This window comes from Furipterus horrens, unplaced genomic scaffold (genome assembly GCF_987537825.1).
Source record: "Furipterus horrens unplaced genomic scaffold, mFurHor1.1.pri manual_scaffold_5, whole genome shotgun sequence".
NCBI lineage: Eukaryota > Metazoa > Chordata > Mammalia > Chiroptera > Furipteridae > Furipterus > Furipterus horrens.
Window position 1 is genome coordinate 145,285,965 of NW_028327175.1, and position 18,659 is coordinate 145,304,623.

The window sequence follows — 18,659 nt, forward strand, 5'->3', positions numbered from 1 at the left end:
TATCTTCTTTTGTATTTGAAGATTATTTAACTGTTTTGTTAAGTGGAGTTAATGATGCTTATATTTTATACCTTGAGAATTGGAATCAATATATGTTTATGAGAATTAAAGGAATAGTACCTGGAATACAAGTCATTCAATAATTAGTAGGTCTTGTTATTTCACTATTATAATCAGCTTTGTAATCTGTATCAGTGGACCACAGACTTTGTTTCACCCAATTCCTTGAATATCTGCTTTTGCCAGATATGGTTCTCAGTGGTGGGATCTACGCAAATGAACATGACTGAAGAGGTCCCTGCTCTCATAAGAGTTTCATTTTCATTACCTGATATGTACCTTAATAATGTATATAGATTAAGTGTTCAAACGCATTTTTATTTAATCCTTTTATATTATTTCAATATATCACTGACTAGTTTATCTTTGTTACAGCTTCATAGAGGATTGATCCTATTCACTGTGTTTTTCCTCTTACAGATCTTTCAAGCATTTGATTGGAGGATTGGATGATGTTTCTAATAAAGCATATGAGGATGCAGAAGCTAAAGCAAAGTAAGTGCCTTTTTTTTCCCTTTGGTCTTAATCCTGATTTAAAAGATGATTTTGAACAGAAATAAGATAAAATATTTGGTTAAACTTTACAAAGCCCACCACTCTGTCTAGAAAAAACTAGAGGAAAAAGAAGTGAACGAGTCAAGGTAATATTACATAGTTTAAAATCCAATATTTAAAAAAAAATAAATGTAAATACATTATTTCTCCCACTGAAATACTTTCTGAATGCATGGTTATTGTGTTAAGCAGTTGCTGTGAAATTGCATAGGACTGGAAAATAGTTTCCTGTGTGACTCAATCCTTGCTTTACATTGAATTTGGGCAGCACTGTTTTCAGACTGTAGTAGGTAGTGCATATCCCACTAATTCTCGGTTTAGTGTAACAAAATACAGGTTTCTCTGCTAGAATAATTTGCTTTAAAACAGCTTGATTTTTTTATGCAAAGATTTAAAGTAGTTTAAGATTGGCTTTTTCTGTCAAAATTTTAGGTTACTTATTAAAAATTGTAATCTATATAATTTTGTCATCTTTCCTCCAATGAAGTAATTTAAGTAAAAATAATTTAGTATTTCATATCATAGAGGAAAACTGAAGAATTAAATAAACAAAATTTATCAGTAAATAGATAGTTCAGGGGCAGAATTTGGTTTTCTAGTAATCTAAAAGCAAATGAAATAAAGTATTTTTTGTCTTGATAATCCATGAAGTTGAAAAATTCTTCTAGTACTAAAAAAAGTCAAAGGTCTTTTAACTAAACGTATCCTTTGATCCACTTCTGTTTCCCTTTTAAACTTTAGACAAATTAACTGATAAATGTTTTTGCATAACTTCCATTCCCTCTACTCAGTGTTGAGACTAGTCACAGTTTACTCTTGGCTTTGTAAAGATGTGTACATCTCATGAATTCTGGGCACTTACGGGTTCACTTTTCAAGTTTCAACTAAAGACAGTAAGAAAACAAACTCACTGAAAGTCAGATTCAGACACTTAGAAAATAAATGTTCTTCATACTGGCAGAGAATTGGTCGATATGAAAAATATGACCCTGAACAGTGGCTGGAAGCCTCACATTCTTCTCGTGCTTCTCTCATGACCACCAAGTGATCCTGGTCGTGACTTAACACCTGTCTCTTAATCTCATTATCTTACCTCTAAAATGGTACTTTTGTGATTTATTTGCTGTCAATATGTAAAAATATTTTGTAAGTTGTAAAGGGATATAAAAGTGAATGATATTGTTGGTAGAATTAATCATTAGAAATATAATCTAATGCTCATTCATTTAATAAACATTTAGAAATTTACTAATGCATTTGATATATGGTTTGATTTACAAATAAAATTAGTTCATATCTATAATGTAAAAATTACTTTATCTGTATAAGAATTCTTTAACCTTATGTAGGCAAACTACTTTCACTTTGACAGCATATCATGAAATTAAACCCAGCCTGGAAAATATATTAAAATATATTATCATTTAGTTAAAAGGAAGTTTAATTATGATTAAAGAATTGCAATGAAATTACTTTCTATAAATGTTTCAAAATACTTGACCATAAATATGACAGGATTATAAGTTAGTCATTATATATTTATTCTTGAATTTAAAAAGTAAGATCGATTTGAATTGTTCTGTTTAATTAATGCTAAATCCAAATGAATGAACACATAACCCACATTCCTTGGTATTGATAATTATTTAGAAAATAGGAATAGTTTGGTGAAAAAAAATCCAAAATAATTTATTTAATTCTAGAGAAATTAATAATGTAAACTTTATTCCTCAAAATAGCCAAATAAATGAATACATACATAAGTATACAAACACATATATACATACATACATACATACATATAAGGCAGGTATTGTTATGCCTTTAACAGTGTGAGCATTTTATAGCTTTCTAATAATTCATATCTGAAGACTTCCTATCATTCAGAGAAGGTAAATTGTAAATTATTCCCCAGGGAAAGCTTTTCAGCTGAACTGACTTGTTTAGACATCTGTTTGTTTCACATTTTTATCTCTCTGTATTGGATTTTTTCCCCCATGAAAACACTGTACCTTCACTTTGTGTTTTAGGAATTTGTAAGGTTTGCCAACATTGTAGGGATTAAGGCAAGGCTGTAATTGCTCCAAAATGCCTTTATAATTCCATTAATATTTCTATATTTTTATATAGATCACAAAACCTGTACCATTTAAAACTAGGATGTTGCTTTGGTTTTACTGTGTAAGATTTCATTTTTTAAAGGTCCTTTTGATTTTGCAAAATTCATTAAAGGTATTATTAATATTCCTTAAAACCCAACTAGAATGATCATATTATTAATCTATGTGAAATTTTTGTTGGTATTGTCTCACTAACTATACCTGTTTGAGTAAAAACAGGAAAACAATTGTAGGGCTGACCATAAAGATCAATTTAGTTGAGACATTCAGAAGTTCAATTTTGAGAAACTATTATGCTGTTAGCTTAATCAGACTTCAGTGGCTGAATGATTCCACAAAATATACAAATCATCCCTTTTAGAAAAAACATACCAAGCATTCAACTAGAGTGGCTGGTCCAGGAAGATTGGCTTGAGAGAACTATTTGAGGGAAATGGTTCTCAAAACTCCCTACTGCAGGATATGTGCCCACAGCCTATCTCAAGAGATGTATTTCCTACAAAGAAAATTATTCTTGACAGAGATTTACCCTTACGGCATGTTTAAACTTCTCATAATTGCTGCTAGTCATCCACTAAGGGCTTTTCTTTCTAAATATGAAGTTATAATCACAAAGACTTTAAAAAGGACAACATCAGATCATAAGTAAGGATCATTAAACCTTATTTAGAGCAGCAAGTAGCATATGTGATGAAAGATACACATCATTTTACTTTGAGAATATGTACTCATTCATTTAATAAACATTCAGAAATGTACTTATGATGAGTCAGGCACTGTGCTTTACAATGTGCATACCAAATAGAAAACTTTTCTAACATGAAGGAGTCTGTAGTTTAGTGGAGTGATGTATAACTCAATGATTATGTTCATTGTTCAGCTCTAAGAATAAGTTATGATACTTACTCACTGAGTGGTGAGACCGATCTCCCTTTGTCTTGTAAAGAATGTAACCATCCAGAAATAGCAAACAGAAAAAGTAAATGTTTTACTTCACTACAGGTATTTCTGATACATGAATACAGACTATTTCTGAAATAAAATATTTTAATTAAATTTATCGGGATAACATTTAATAATATTGTACAAGTTTCAGGTGTACAGTTCTATAACATGTCATCTGTATATGACATTGTGTGCCCACCACCCAAAGTCTGGTCTCCTTGTGTCACCATATATTTGATCCTTTCCCTTTTCCTCCTCTCTGCATCTCCTTTCCCTCCAGTAACCACATCCTGTTGTCTGTGCCTGTGAGTATGTTTGTTTTGTTTGTTTGCTTGTCTGTGGCTTTCTGTTTTGTATCTCACATATGAGTGAAATCATATGGGTCTTGTCCTTTTCCATCTGACTTATTTCATTTGACATGATACTCTCAAGACCCATTCATGTTGTCAGAAATGGTTGAGTAGTATACGAATGTATGTATGTACCACATCTTCCCTATCCAATCATTGGTTGAAGAACATGTAGGTTGTTTCTATGTCTTGCCTATTGTAAAAAAATGCAGTGAACATAGGGGTACATATATCTTTATGAATAAGTTTTTCCAAATTTGGGAGGTAGATACCCAGAAGAGGGATTCAAGATTTACTATCACTGGTGTCTTAATCACTAAATACTATACTCAGCACTGGCTGGTTTGGCTCAGTGGATTGAGCGTCGGCCTGTGAGCTAAGTGTCGCTGGTTCGATCTTCCAGTCAGGGCACATCAGAGAAGGAAAACTCTGACTCCAAAAAACCTCCGCTGCCTTGCGGCATACCTCTTCAGGGGAAAGGCTAAGGGAGTAAACCCCGACAGAAAATCCGGAGCCGGAGTCCCTAAGGCGGTTTGACGTTGTAGTCAACACCGGCAACTCCTGCGGCGCACCTGAAGCCAAGCTGTATTGACTCCGTCTTTCCCTTGGACCCTTCAGCTGCGAAGAGAGGGGGGGTCTGCTGCATGGGCAACAGCAGACCCTCCATATCACCCTGCCCAGGCTCTGTAGCTTCAGCTTCACTGGAGAGGACACTCCAGCGTCATCGCAAGATGTCGATTCAACACGGGAGGAGACAGATACCGTGTCACTCCCGAGTCGGACTGCACAGCCATTCTCGGCGGTGCAGATAGACTCTTAAGAAGCTACACCATCGTCTCTCGAGACGGACAGCTGCCGACGACGACGACTATACTCAGCAGTTATAAGCAAAATAGTTCTTTCTTTGAATACAAAACATACATACATACATACATACATATATATATATTTCTCAGCTTAGCTTGTTAATTATAATAATTGATCATATAAATCTTTCATGTAAAATTTGCATTATAATAAGGTGATTTACATATGCCAGAGTTATAATCCTAGATTATGGTCATAGAGGAAAAATACAACAACAGTCAGTGTATTATTATAATTATGTCTATTTTATTAATGCGTATTTTCACTTTAATAGAAATGATATGGTAAGATAGATAAAAATATCACAGTCTACACTAATCAAGAGCAACTGCTATTAACTATCTTCATATTTTACAGTTATAGTACATTTATAACTTTATATTCTTTTTTCCACTTAACATCCATCACATTATAAACATGTATAATGCTATTATATACACTTCATTAATGTCTTTTTGGTAGTGGCTTGATAACACAATGAATGACCATATAGTGTTTTAAACCGATTCAAATTCAGCCTTATTGATTCAATTCATTGTGTTTTTGAAAAATCTAAATCACTTCTTTAAAAAAAAGCAGTAAATAACAAAAAAACATTTTCAAATTGCTTCCTCATAGAAGCACTCTCCAAATTATTTTATATTATGACTTGCATAGAAAACAGGCACAGCATATTGTGCCAACTGGGTGAGCTCTATCCTGCTTCTCTATCCTGCTTCTCTATCCTGCTTCTCTGAAACCTGATGGAGTCCTTAGCTAAGCCCTCTAGTTGGGCAGCTCTGACAGCTGTATGAATATAGATTTGTAAATATTGGTGATACTCAATATTGTTCTCCACAATGAACTCTTTCTCATGGCAAAAATCTATGTAAATCTCCAAATGAGTATAGTCATGTTTTTTAAATCTACATATCCCTTGTTATAAATATCAATTTAAAGATTCTCTACAATGACTCTGTAGCCCCTTATGTACCAGCATTACCTATGTTTACGCACTTAATCATATGCATTCATCTATCTAACAAATATTTTCTGTGTGCCTAGAAAATGCTGCTTATAAGAGAGTGAATAAAATCAACATGCCCTTTGCTCAGTTGGGGAGAGACACATTCATCTTTCTGGGAAGGTTTCCCTGAGGAAGTGACAGTGACATTCTAACCAGATTTGAGCTGAATTTTAAAGAATTAACTGGTACTGGCTAGGCAGGAATTAGTTGGTATTAGCTGGGCAAGGAAGTGCGGAGAGAGCATTCTAGACAGAGAGATAGCTTGTGCAAAGCCCTGCAGTAGGAAACATTATATATTCAAATAACCAAAGTACCAATATTGCTGGGACCTAAAATGTAAAAGAGGGAGATCAAATAGATGTTAAGGATTTCAGTCATGTAAGCTAACAAATTGGTTTATATTATAAGTGAGCATTCTTTTCTCCATGATTGGAAGAGTGAAAAGTAGAAGCAAGAATAACAACCAGAATACTTTTCAGGTAAAAGCTGATATAGACTAGACTAGAATGAGGGAAGTGGGAGTAGAGAAAAGCATTTGAGAGATAGTTAAGTGGCAAAGCCAACAGCTTTTCTTAAGGAAATAAATATTGGTCACGAAGGGGAGAAAGGTTAAGGAAGATGCAAAGATCTGGGGTCTGTAGATCATAGGGAAGCCATGGCATTTACTAAGAAATAGAAAGATTGTATGGTTGCTGTGTTTAGAGTGGGTTGGTCATGAATTGATTTTTTTTTTTTTTTTCCCTCAAGTTAAATAAGAGGTGCCTTTGAAACTTGGTTAAGGAGGTCTGGAGCTCAGAGAAGAGTTTGGTATTCATTTGAGAATAATGAGCCTTTAGACGGTAGATGGTAGTTTAAAATGTAGGCAAGATAGTAGGGAATGAGAGGAACTAGCAACAAAGATTGATTCTTGGGGAATTTTAGCATTTAAAAAATCAGGGAAAGGGGAAGGATTTCACACACACTTACAAGCACACACACACTTACAAACACACAGGAAGAGAGATAAGTTGTAGAAGGAAAACCAAATGCATCACAAAAGCTAAAAGCTGTATGTTTCAAGAATGGGGGAAGAGAGAAGGATAATTGTATGTTGAGAGGTTTGGGGTGTTAGTTAATGAATACTAATTGAATTTATCAAACCATTGGTTGTTCTCTTCTTAGGATGGAGTGATTGAGATTGAGTTCCCCAACATGGACTGAAAATGAATCTATTTTGAAGAAATAAGAGTCAGTGAGCTTATACAATATCATAAGAAATTTCAAGTGAAATAGTCAGAAATGTGTAATGGAAGGTTATGAATATTTAATATTGAGAGAGAAGTGAGCATGTTAAATCCAGCGGAGAAGGGAAGAGTAAAAGACTGAGAGAGTTTAAGGCTAGGCTCATGGGTCTCAGGTCCTTTTAACTTTCGTGGATGAAGACATTCCTCTTCAAAGGGCAAGCCAGACCATCTTCAGCTTCATGAGTAAGGTCTACACCACTTTGTTATGTCATTTCTTTGTTAAAGGTTTCCCTTTTTCGTCTTACGTTAGGTAATATTCCTTGAGGTTTAAATATTGTCCTCTCTCTAAAGAATCTGTAAAAATTTAAAGTTCTCCTAAGAGGAATTAGTTTTTTTCCCAACCTCATAGCATAAATTTGTACATAAGCTCCTTTCTGTCTGGAGATAACACGAGTCTCCTTCTGGACACAAAGGAGAGAGGGCCACTGAGCAAGGAGGCACAAATAGACCAAAGACTTTAATATCCAACTTGAAGTCACCATTTTTTCCTACCCTCCTTTCCTCACTGTGCACCACCATATTCACTTGTTCTATACCTTGTTTCCAAAAGAGAGGTTTAAATGTTAAAATAAGCAAGAAAGACAAACCTGTGGTGGGAGCCAGAAAAAAAGGCTAAGAGGCAAGCAAAGCAGGGTCCCTATAGTCAGTGCACAAGGAAAGAGTGACGCTCAAAAACGTTAGAGGCACTCGGGTCGACTGTGACTCACTCACTGCTGCTAAACGATGAAGTTCCAGTCCCTTCATCCATCTCTTTGCGAGAACAATAGAGAATATTACTTGTATATATGGGCCATTCTTTTGCCCTTTTGATTTAGTCCAAGTAAACATTTTACAACTATTTCCATCATTAGCCCTCATTGACTTAAAGCTCTCCTTCTGCTTACAAGTTCATTTGCAAAGGAATGTTTTAGTCTGATATTTTCAGGATCCCTTTTGGTGTGAGCCTTGCTGTCTGACAGTGTGACAGCAGTAAAAGATGTCCTTTCATTACATTTCATTAACAGAGACAGCCCGGTAGTTGCTCACTCTGCTTGTCACGGGTGGTTGCTCTGTGCTCCTTGGCACACGGAAGGGAACTGTGAATGTTACTCAAACCTTTGAAAATCCACTCATCAAATGCACCTCCAAACACGCAAGGCTGTGAAAATCAGAACAGAAATCTATTGTTTGGTAACATCTCAAATCCCTCAGGGTTGTCTAGCATCAAAATAACAGAAAGTCTTAAATGCACAATCAAATACACATGGTGCTGCTCTTTTGACTACCCTTACTTTCAAATTTTGGCCTTATTAGTGTTTCTCTGCCAGATATTTCATTTTATTTATTTATTTATTTATTTATTAATAGAGAGAGGGGAAAGGAGAAAGAGAGGGAGCGAAACATCACTGTGTGGTTGCCTCTCATGCGCCTCCAACTGATGACCTGATGTGCAACCTAGTCATGTGCCCTGACTGGGAATCAAACCAGCGACACTTGGTTCGCAGGCCTCTGCCAGACATTTTAGAGTCAAGATCTTAGTATTCCCACAATTCTATCAACAATTTACTTAAAAACAACTTGATCTTGATCTAAGCAATTCTTGGGAAAATGAGCCTGTAAAATTGTTTTTCCCTTGATGGAAAGAATTCAAGTGAGCAAATACCCTATTCCAAAATGAGAGTTACATGCCAATTAAATGATATTGTTTCAATTTCTGGTTTGAAATAGCCCTCAAACAGGAATTAGAACTTGCTGGCCACTTTTAGGGTTGAGGAGGCTGAAGACAGTCCCATTCTCCGGGGGAAAACAAGTGTTTTTTATTGCAGGGCAAAGCATAGGAAATTTAAGAAGTGTGCAGCAGTTGGCCCTGAACTAATAAGTTGGCTTTTGGCTGTGTAAGAACCGTTTGCTTTCAAAATTCTAGTCCATGTAATCAGGCTGGGGAGAGGTATAGAAGAGTCTTTAAGGCCACCGATGCTAACAGAGAGTGCTCTAGTGTGATTTATGACTACAGAGACCGCCAACAAATTTCTCTTTTTAAGTGCCATGAGACTGATTCAGTGGCTCTTAAAAGATATTTTTCAGGATAAAGCTACTTGGTCTTGGGTAGGAATATTTTTTCTGTTTTATTAAAAATTTTAAAACTCTCAAAGCCATTTGCTAATTTCTGCTCAGCAGCTCTTATCTTTAAGACTCCCTAGGTAGCAAGACTTTATAAAGGTGAATCCCAGTATGTCCTTGCACGCAACCTTTTCTACCTGACAGAGCAGAGGACTAAAGATAATTGAAAATTCCAGTGCTGCTGACTTGCTTGGTGAATGCAGACAAGCCATTTGATTGCTGGCTCTGTTTCCTTCTGAAAAGAAGGATGATTCTTATCCACTGTTATTATATTAGATAACAACAATTGGAATTTTCTTTTAAAACATCAAGAGCTCTTTACATCCTAAGGTTCATTTGGACCCATGTGGCAATCTGTCAACCTTTCCAGAGGCCCAAACTTTCATAGAAAAGAGAACGACCCAAAGAATGTATTTTTGGATATCTTGGCATTCTAGAGCCAATTGTGATTTGATACTTTTTAAAAAGTAGAAAAAAGCATATGTATAATACTAGTATTGGGCTCATTTGTGTTCTCAGCAGTTTTAATTGAAAAATAATAATATTTGGCTAGAATACCTTGTCTTCTTCGGTAAAGGCAGTCCCTCTCACTGGAGTGAAGGTAACACATAGCATAATTATAATCCTGCTTTGCACATAACTTTGGGCCATTCTAGAAAGAAAACCTTTGCATCCACTGAGAGCAAGCAAGGCTAATGCTCGGTGTTGAAAGAGGTTTCTCTGGCAAGGCCATATGCACATAGCAAGAGAAACATACCTTGGGGTTGGGAGACCTGGGCCTCGGTCACAGCACTGACATTTCTCCATGTGACCTTCAGCACAAGGTCTAGAGCCTAGCTCCTAGTATTTCTGGATCTGTTTCCCAATCCATAAAAATGATGATTGTAAAAAGCCTTTCAAGTTAAATGCTTAAAATGTAAAAGTTACAAAGCCATTCTTTTAGAAGCACCACTACCTTTTATATAAAAAATATTTTCAACTAGGCTGCTTTCTAAATGTATAATGAAGATATCCTTGTGGTTGTCAATAGAAAACAGACCCTGAGGGATCATGGGACAATATATGGGTCTATATGTTAACAGAAGTCACTAAGTCATATTTCTTTCCCCTTAGAATCAGAAGGTATTGCTGTTAGTGCTTACTTTCTTCAAAATATTTAAATAAAACATCATGCAGTTTTGCTTGAAGTACATTTTGATAACTCCTAGTAGTTAGATTAGACTAGGAAACAGAGCCGTTTTCATTTCCATCATTATACATACAATTTTCTTTTGCCAATGTGACATTTAGATATGGTAATAAGCAGGCTGTCATTCAATAAAAAGCCATTAGAAAATTACCGAGTACCTTTAAAACTGAAAATGTTACAGCAATATTTCCCCTATGAGTTCTTTTAGAAAGAAATGTTTTTTAAATAATGAATTTAAATAGCAGTACAAATAGTTCTGATACAATAAATATAACATCCCATGTTAATTGACATCTTTAAATTGTTATTTGAGGAAGATGAAATACAGAAGTGAAGCTCGCAGCTACTTGCTTGTATCCCACCAGCTTCCTCCGATGCATAAATTGAGAACATTAGTCAACTTTATAAACTGCGTTACTGCAAGCAGCCAGCCTTCCCACTAGTGCATATATCAGACACGTAAGAATATAAAACAGAAGCTATTACTTTAATATTCAAAAACTGTTTAAATGTTTTAGACAACCTAGATACATTAGTGATTGAGCTTATTGAATAGTAATAATTCTAATATCCTTGAATAGGAGATAAAGCCTTCCTAAAATGATGAATTTAAGTCCACTTTCAGTTAAAGGAGTTGGAAAATATGACTGGTTGGGTCTGTAAGCAATTCCCTATCAGCTATTCTAAGATTCTTTATAAAATGATCCTGATTTTTTCAAAGCTTGGTGTGCATATTAGGCTAGTAAAATTGTCATACCAAAATATCATAATTTAGTAGAACATACATTTTACTGAAAATGATGTTGTTCAAGGAACTATTCTCCAAAATAAGGTCCCTTGCTCACCATGCTAGTACGCAGATTAATTTGGGCTACTCCTCTAGCTGGAGCTCATGGCTTTTTCTCTCAAGCCTCTTAATTTTATTATATTACTTGAATAATTAAATTAATGATGGAGAACATGCTTTAGCGTATATAACAGTTCTTAATTTAAAATGGGCTCCAAAAATTTGCCGAGATGAGAAGGCCATTGACAAGACGACTCCTTTATAAACAGACTAGATGGACAGAAGATGCTTTTGTGAGTGATGGCGTCAACAGGGAGATTCTGTAAGACCCCTGCTTTGGAACGCTGTTGAGATACACATTAACAATTATTCTCTTAGAAGACTATAAATCATTTAAATCATTTAAATGAGAGATCAGAACAATAAATTTACATGTTAATGTCTGTAGAAGAGCAAGTAGGGAGTGTAAGAAAACAGGAGTATAAGAGCAATGTTTAATCACCTATCAAAATGAGATTTCCTTGCCCAGGCTGGGGAGCTCACTTGTTAGAGCATCGCCCCATATTACAAGGTTGTGGGTTCCATCTCCAGTCAGGGCACATTTACAACTAATGATGCATAAATAAGTGGAGCAACAAATTGATGTTTCTACCTCTTTCTCTCTCTCTCTCCCCACCTGTCTCTCTCTGTCTCAATCAATAAATAAGAAAATTTAAAAAAAGAAATGCCACATGTAAGCAAATATTTATTTTTTATTATTATCACTTTAATAGTTCCTTTTTTGGGTATTTTTTCCATTACCATTTATCCCCTCATACCCTCTTCCACCTTCACTTACCAGAAAAAAAAGTGATTTCCATGCCTTTTTTTTTTTAAACAAAGATGCAATAATTATATTACACAGTGTATATTTTTCTAGCTCTTATTTTCAACTGTTTATTACAGTTGGGCCATACTAAAAGATCATAAAAGTCAGGTAAAAATGTAATATATTCTTAACAACTAAATAGATATTGTTCAAAAACAGAAGTAATTTTACCTCACTCTTCCTTAATATGGCCAAAGGTAGGCACACTATCTACTTTTCATAATTTCTCTTTTATTTACATTATTATTTAAATGTATCTATAATTCTGTATTTTGTTTCCTTTTAATTGTGTTACTATTCAAGTAAATAAAAAATAGTACGAAATTTATTTTTTTAGATTTGACCATATGAAACTGTCAATATTTGACCACTTTTAGCTAACTAGAATGGCAATTTCATATGGTTCAACATGTGACTTTATAAGTAATTTCTGATACTGTGATTACTATAAGTATTTAAGAATTAAGCTACTACTATCAGATACCATGCTACATTATTTAACTATAGTCCCCCTTATAATTTTAAGTTTCATAAACATTAATATCTAAATAAGTTTATTCATAACCTTATTTTGTGAGCCTTATCCTTTTGCTATTTGTAGTCTTAGAAATGTTACACAGTTAGCCCTGGCCAGTGTGGCTCAGTTGGTTGGAGTGTCGTCCCAGAAACTGAAAGGTTGCAGGCTCAATTTCTTAGTCAAGGCACATACCCAGGTTGCAGGCACATACCCAGGTTGAGGGTTCGCTCCCTGGTTGGGGTGCATATGAGGAGGCAACCAATCCATGTTTCTTTCTCACTTTGATGTGCATCTCTCTCTCTCCCCCCCAACCCCTTCCTCTCTTTCTTAAAGCAATGAGAAAATGTCCTCATGTGAGGATAAAAATATGTTCCACAGCTATACATGCAAATTTTTCAATCTCAGCACTATTGACACTCCAGGCTTGATAATTCTTGGATGTGGTGGGCTGACTTATGCCTCACAGGATGCTTAGCAGCATCACTGGCCTCTGCCCCATTCTGAGCTGTTTACTCACGACACTACTGATGCCAGATGAGTGGGGTTTTTCCACACCAACAATCAGTTCTCCAGCTCTCTGGCTGCCACTGAGTGTCCTACAACTCAATCCAATTCTGACACTAACTACCTGGGATTAGCGTAGACCTCACAGGTTAAGTATTCAGTCCCACAAGACTGCCCCCACTTCAGACACCTGTTACAAGTCTCAGGTTGCTAACTCTGCTTCTGACCAACCTGTTATAAATCAGAGGTTTCCATGACCCCTGTTTTAGGTTCTGAAATTCTCTAGAATGACTCACAGAACTCAGGAAAACAATTTATATAACACAACTGGCTTATTATGAAGGGTACAATTCAGGGACAGTCAAATTGAAGAGCTGTATAGGGCTAGAGTGGGTGGTTGGGCACAGAACACCTAGGCCCTCTTCTTCCCAGCATGTTGATGTATTCATCCACACCAGAGCTCTCCTCACGCCACTTTTTAAGGGTTTTATAGTGATTTCATTATGCAGGCAGAATGGATAAAATCACTGGCCATTAGTGATCAAACTCAGCTTCTAGCTTCTCAGTCCTTTCCAGAGGCTGAAGGAATTGGGATAAAAGTTCTGACCCTTAATCCTGCCTTGCTCTCTCTGATCACCAACCTCCATCCTAAAGTTATGTAGGGGCTCCCAGCCACTAGTTATTTCACTGTGTGCCAAGGACACACCATGCCAGATATTCAAAGGGTTTCAGGAGCCATGTGCCAAGAACCTGGAACAAAGATCAAATATATATTTCTCATTATATCACACCATTAGATGCCAGTAGCATACACCCCCACCCCCCCACCAAGTCATAAGAATAAAAAATAGCTTTAGACATTGCCAAATATTTGCTGGGTTGGCGGGGGGATATCGAATCACCCCTGATTGAGAACCAGTGATATAAATAGAAGACAAAAAATGCAAAATTGTTGGGGTGGGAGGAACACTAAAATTATACTTAGGAATTATATATATTTTATAAATACAACATATATGAGAGTAAAATTACATATGGAATTTTATCAAATGTTGACAATGAGCCTTACTTTCCTGTAGTTTCACTACCAGGAGAAAAGTTTAGGTGCAATAAAGTGTCCTAATTGGCATCAGACAAGACTTTAAGATTTAGACGGGCAGCCTTTGTCAAAATTTTATTAATTCAAATGCTAAAATAAACCCAAATTACACAAAACAATTTATCCTCAGATTTTTAGGTCTCTCCATAGCACTCAAGATTTTTAAAAATTATATTTCTTCAAAGAAGCAGAATTTTCAACATTATGGGAGATTTCACTGGAAGACTCAGACACACCAGAATGCAAATACTTTGTTGTTTTTTGAAGATATTAGACTTAGATTTGCTGAAGCTGGGAAAACACTCAGTCTGTTTGTTCTGCACATCGTGGACTGACATTTTTCACATTAAATGCTAAGTCATTGTAATAGTCTTAAATGTAATTACTTTGTGTATAATACAATGAATTTTATTTGTATTCACATAACCCTTTGGGTTATAATAGTCAAACACTGCATTGTGTTAAGATAGAAAACACAAAAACAAATATTAGGTAAAACCAACATCTATAATAGAAGGCTAATATTACACTGGCGGTACAATACAACTGTATATTGTGAAATTGAATGCACTACAGAAGAGAATGTGCTGCAGGCAAAAATAGAGGTGCTGTTGAGAAGCAGAAGTCACAAATTTGATAGTCTCTCCAAATAGCAGCATTTTTACATTACAAGTTCTGTCGACATGGTTTTATTAACTTTTATAAATAAAGGACATGACATTCTTTAAATTTCACCTTTATGGTAATCATAAACAATAGATTCTGCCAGCACAATGCTGTATTGTCATCCTGCTTCCAAAAGACATGATTAGTATTCCCCATATGCTTCTGAGAGACAAATACTGTACTGGTCCATCTGACTTCTCGCTGGCTGAGGAAATAGCCAGAAATAATTAGACAATCATGTCAGTTCGTAAGGTATTGTCATCTGTACATCAATGTTGGAATTTCTGTGCAAGAGAAGAAAGTTAGAAAGGAATGGGGATACATAGATAAGATCTGGGATTGTTAATATCCAAAGGAGAATAATAAGTTAAATAGTAGACTACTAGGATTATTATAAAAGAATAAACCTTCAGAGTGTTTTTCAAACTGAATTACAAAATGCTAAGGGGTTGTTAAGTAGTGTATTGTGACCAGCATTTTTGTTATTTCAGAGTGCACAGTATGTAGCAATATTGATTTGTGAGTTTTACCATATGTGTGGGCGCATGCATGTGTGTGTATGTGTCTGTGTGCGTGTATGTGTAAGGAATGAGTATGAAGAAAGATTTATTTCTTAATGTGACTATTGTAAAAAATGTTTGGAAACTAATATCAATATAAATGCATTCCTCCCAATTCAGTTGTACTATTCATTATAATTTCATTTTACTTTTTAAAAATAGATGGTTTCTATTGTGTGCATGCAACAGTTCAATTTACTTTATGGCTACAAATTACACCTCATTGATTAATTAAATATCTTGAAAATGTGTGCAGTTGAACCTAAGGAGAAGACAGGAAAGGGAGAAGGGAAAAGTACACATTGTTCAATATGAGAAGCACATGTCAGTCCAGTGAGGGGCTGGTAGTGTTATATATTTACATGTTCAAAAGGCAGTACATGATTATTTTGAAGAATTAAGTCATTTTTTGTTCAAATATACCAAACATATACTAAGCAAAGAGAATACAAAATAGAGGATATGTTCTCTGCTCCAAAGAAACTTAAAATCTAATAAACGTAACAATTATATGGTTGATGGTGGTATTATTTAATAAAGGGAAATGTGGAATGCTATATGAGCTCTTAGAAGGGGCATCTATATCAGTCTAAGGATTTTCTCTCTTTTTATCAAAACATTCTTCTGTATAAAAGAAAATTATAGGAATAATTTCAAGCCAGTGGAGGGTTTAGCTCGTGTAGATTTGCTTACAAATAACTATGGGTTCTGTCATGTTTAGTGTTGTAATGTGGCTGCTGACAAAGTTTTGATTAAGTGCAGCATAAAGCTAGCTTTATACTTAACACTTCTCCTCCTCCACACACACCCCATAGCTATGTATTTGTGGCTGCAGAGGCTGAGTCAAGTTGAATTTCCCACATTCTCCGCATACCCCCAGGTCCTAGTTGACTTATTTCCATTTGCCACTCATCAAATTAGTTGATCACAAGCCTTCACTACATTTCAAAAGAGTGACCCTGAACAGGTTGTAATGTGTGATGTGGATTTCATGTTTACAGATGTAGCAAAGCAAGAAATAAATTTAGTATGCCCTTAAGGATTACTGTCAGCTTTTGAGTCACCATTTTAATAACAAGTGTTCTCATTTATATTCTTAATCTGTCTTTTTGAATTTGAAAGATTTAATAATCCTGTAATCACAACAAATCCTTATCAATGCAGGTTTACCTCTGTACTTATTAAAGATATCCACAGTATTTATTTGCTATAAAATATTGTATAATCCCCTAATCATAAAAACTCAACACCCAGAAAGTTCAACAATCCAAATTAGTTTTGCTATAGTGGCTACTAATGATAGCGAGGACCAGGAGGATCAGGAAAACTCATGTTGCTAAAGCCAAAAACAGAGAATTATTAATATCCAGTACTTTATTCTACTTCTTTGAAAATTAATAATTTATTAATGTAACTTTTATAAAAACAAATGCCAGTTAATTAAAATGTTCAGATAATTGAAATAGCCCAAATACCAAAGGATCTAGAAAATGTAAAGGTATTCTATGAAAGCAAAATATATTATTATTAATGAGATAAATGAATTTAAAGCACTTCATTAAATGTTAAAATGCAGTGTAAATATAAGATAATGCTGCTTTCATATTTTTAATAATTATAAATAGAGTGATAATTAATGACAATTATGGCCAACATTTATTGAGCACTTATTATGTATCAAGATTTATGTGAATTATCTCATTTAATCCTAACAATGAGGCAACTATTCTTATTTTATCTGATTTTATAGATAAGGAAACTGAAGCCTAAGGTAATTAATCCTAAAGTCACACAACTTGTAAATGGTTAGGACAGAATTCACACTGGCTACCAAATGTCTGCTGCCAAAGCCTGTTGGTAAAATTTTAGATCCCTAACCATTTCACATGCATATTTTTATAAGATAAATTTTTGTAACTTGTCATTACTCAAATTTGCAATCATTGAAGGTGGTGTAATGAGCTATTTCCCTTACAAACATTACCCGGATTCAACATTTATCAACTTTTTGTCATAGTCACTTCATCTAATTCTTATTACAGATTTTTTACTGAAATATTTTAGACAAATCATTAACATATAATTCTACTGAAATACATTTTTATATGTACTTTCCAAAAATAAGAATGATTTTCTACATAAGCACAGTATCATTATTGCATCTAATAAAATGAATATCTAGTCCTGGCTGCTATGGCTCAGTGGATTGAGTGTTGGCCTGTGAGCCAAGTGTCACTGGTTCGATTCCCAGTCAGGGCACATAACTAGGTTGCATGTCAGGTCCCCAGTTGGGGATGCGAGTGAGAGGCAACCACACAGTGAAGTTTCTCTCCCTCTCTTTCTCCTTTTCCCTCTCTCTAAAAATAAATAAATAAACAAACAAATAAAAAAATATTGTTTAAAAAACAATCTAGTCATTGTTCAACTTTTCTTAATGTTCTCAAATACTTTTTTTGTGGCTGATTTGACTTGGGATTAAAACAAGCCTTATACATGGCATGTTGGTTCTGTCTCCTAAATCAGTAGCCCTGCTAGGTTATTGAAGAAACTGAATCCATTATCTTGGTATAGATTCCCCATTTCACATTTGTCTTATAGGCTGAGACCTAATCTCTGAGTTTTAGAAAACAAAATAAGCCACTTTTAAAATTTATTTTTATCCAAACAACTTCTCTGTCAGAGAGATAGTTGAGACAACAGCTTTACAATAGCCGTGTCACTTGTGTTTCCATTTATTTCTGTTTTTGTCAAGTTCTTAATTTTGTTGTCTTTGTAATGAATTTCAAGGTCTCTTCCCTTTGGCCTGTAATTCTTTAGCTGGGCAGGAAGTGCCAGCAGTTAAGGGTGACTGCCACCAATTTCTCCCGGAGCAACATGATGCTTCCATCCTCAGTCATTCACCCAACTCTTCATCTTCACTGAGGAAATACTGAACGAAAATATGCTACTTTGGAAACTGATCATTATTTCTACCGTGGTAAAAGCAAAAAGAAGCTGTCATCTCTGTGGAAAGCCACATGTTAAAATCCTAACATGTTACTCACCTGCTTAAAGCCTCCTTTAATTCCCTGATGTTTTATTAGCTAGGGTCTTTATTTCAGGATACTCTCTGCATTTCTCTTCAAGTTACTAACACCTATATACATTGTTTTCTTTTTTTAATCATATAATTTTAAATATATA

The 18,659-nt window shown here is 35.0% G+C and overlaps 1 protein-coding gene across 4 annotated transcripts in view; it reads left to right on the forward strand.

Moving 5' to 3' along the window:
* Positions 1-18,659, forward strand: part of PRKG1 (protein kinase cGMP-dependent 1) — a 1,228,801-nt gene that overhangs the window by 1,110,703 nt on the left and 99,439 nt on the right. For all 4 annotated transcript variants that reach the window (XM_090278041.1, XM_090278040.1, XM_090278045.1 and 1 more), the window contains one exon: positions 481-555. In XM_090278041.1, the coding sequence (XP_090134167.1) occupies positions 481-555 (75 nt within the window). The remainder of the gene's footprint in view (positions 1-480; positions 556-18,659) is intronic.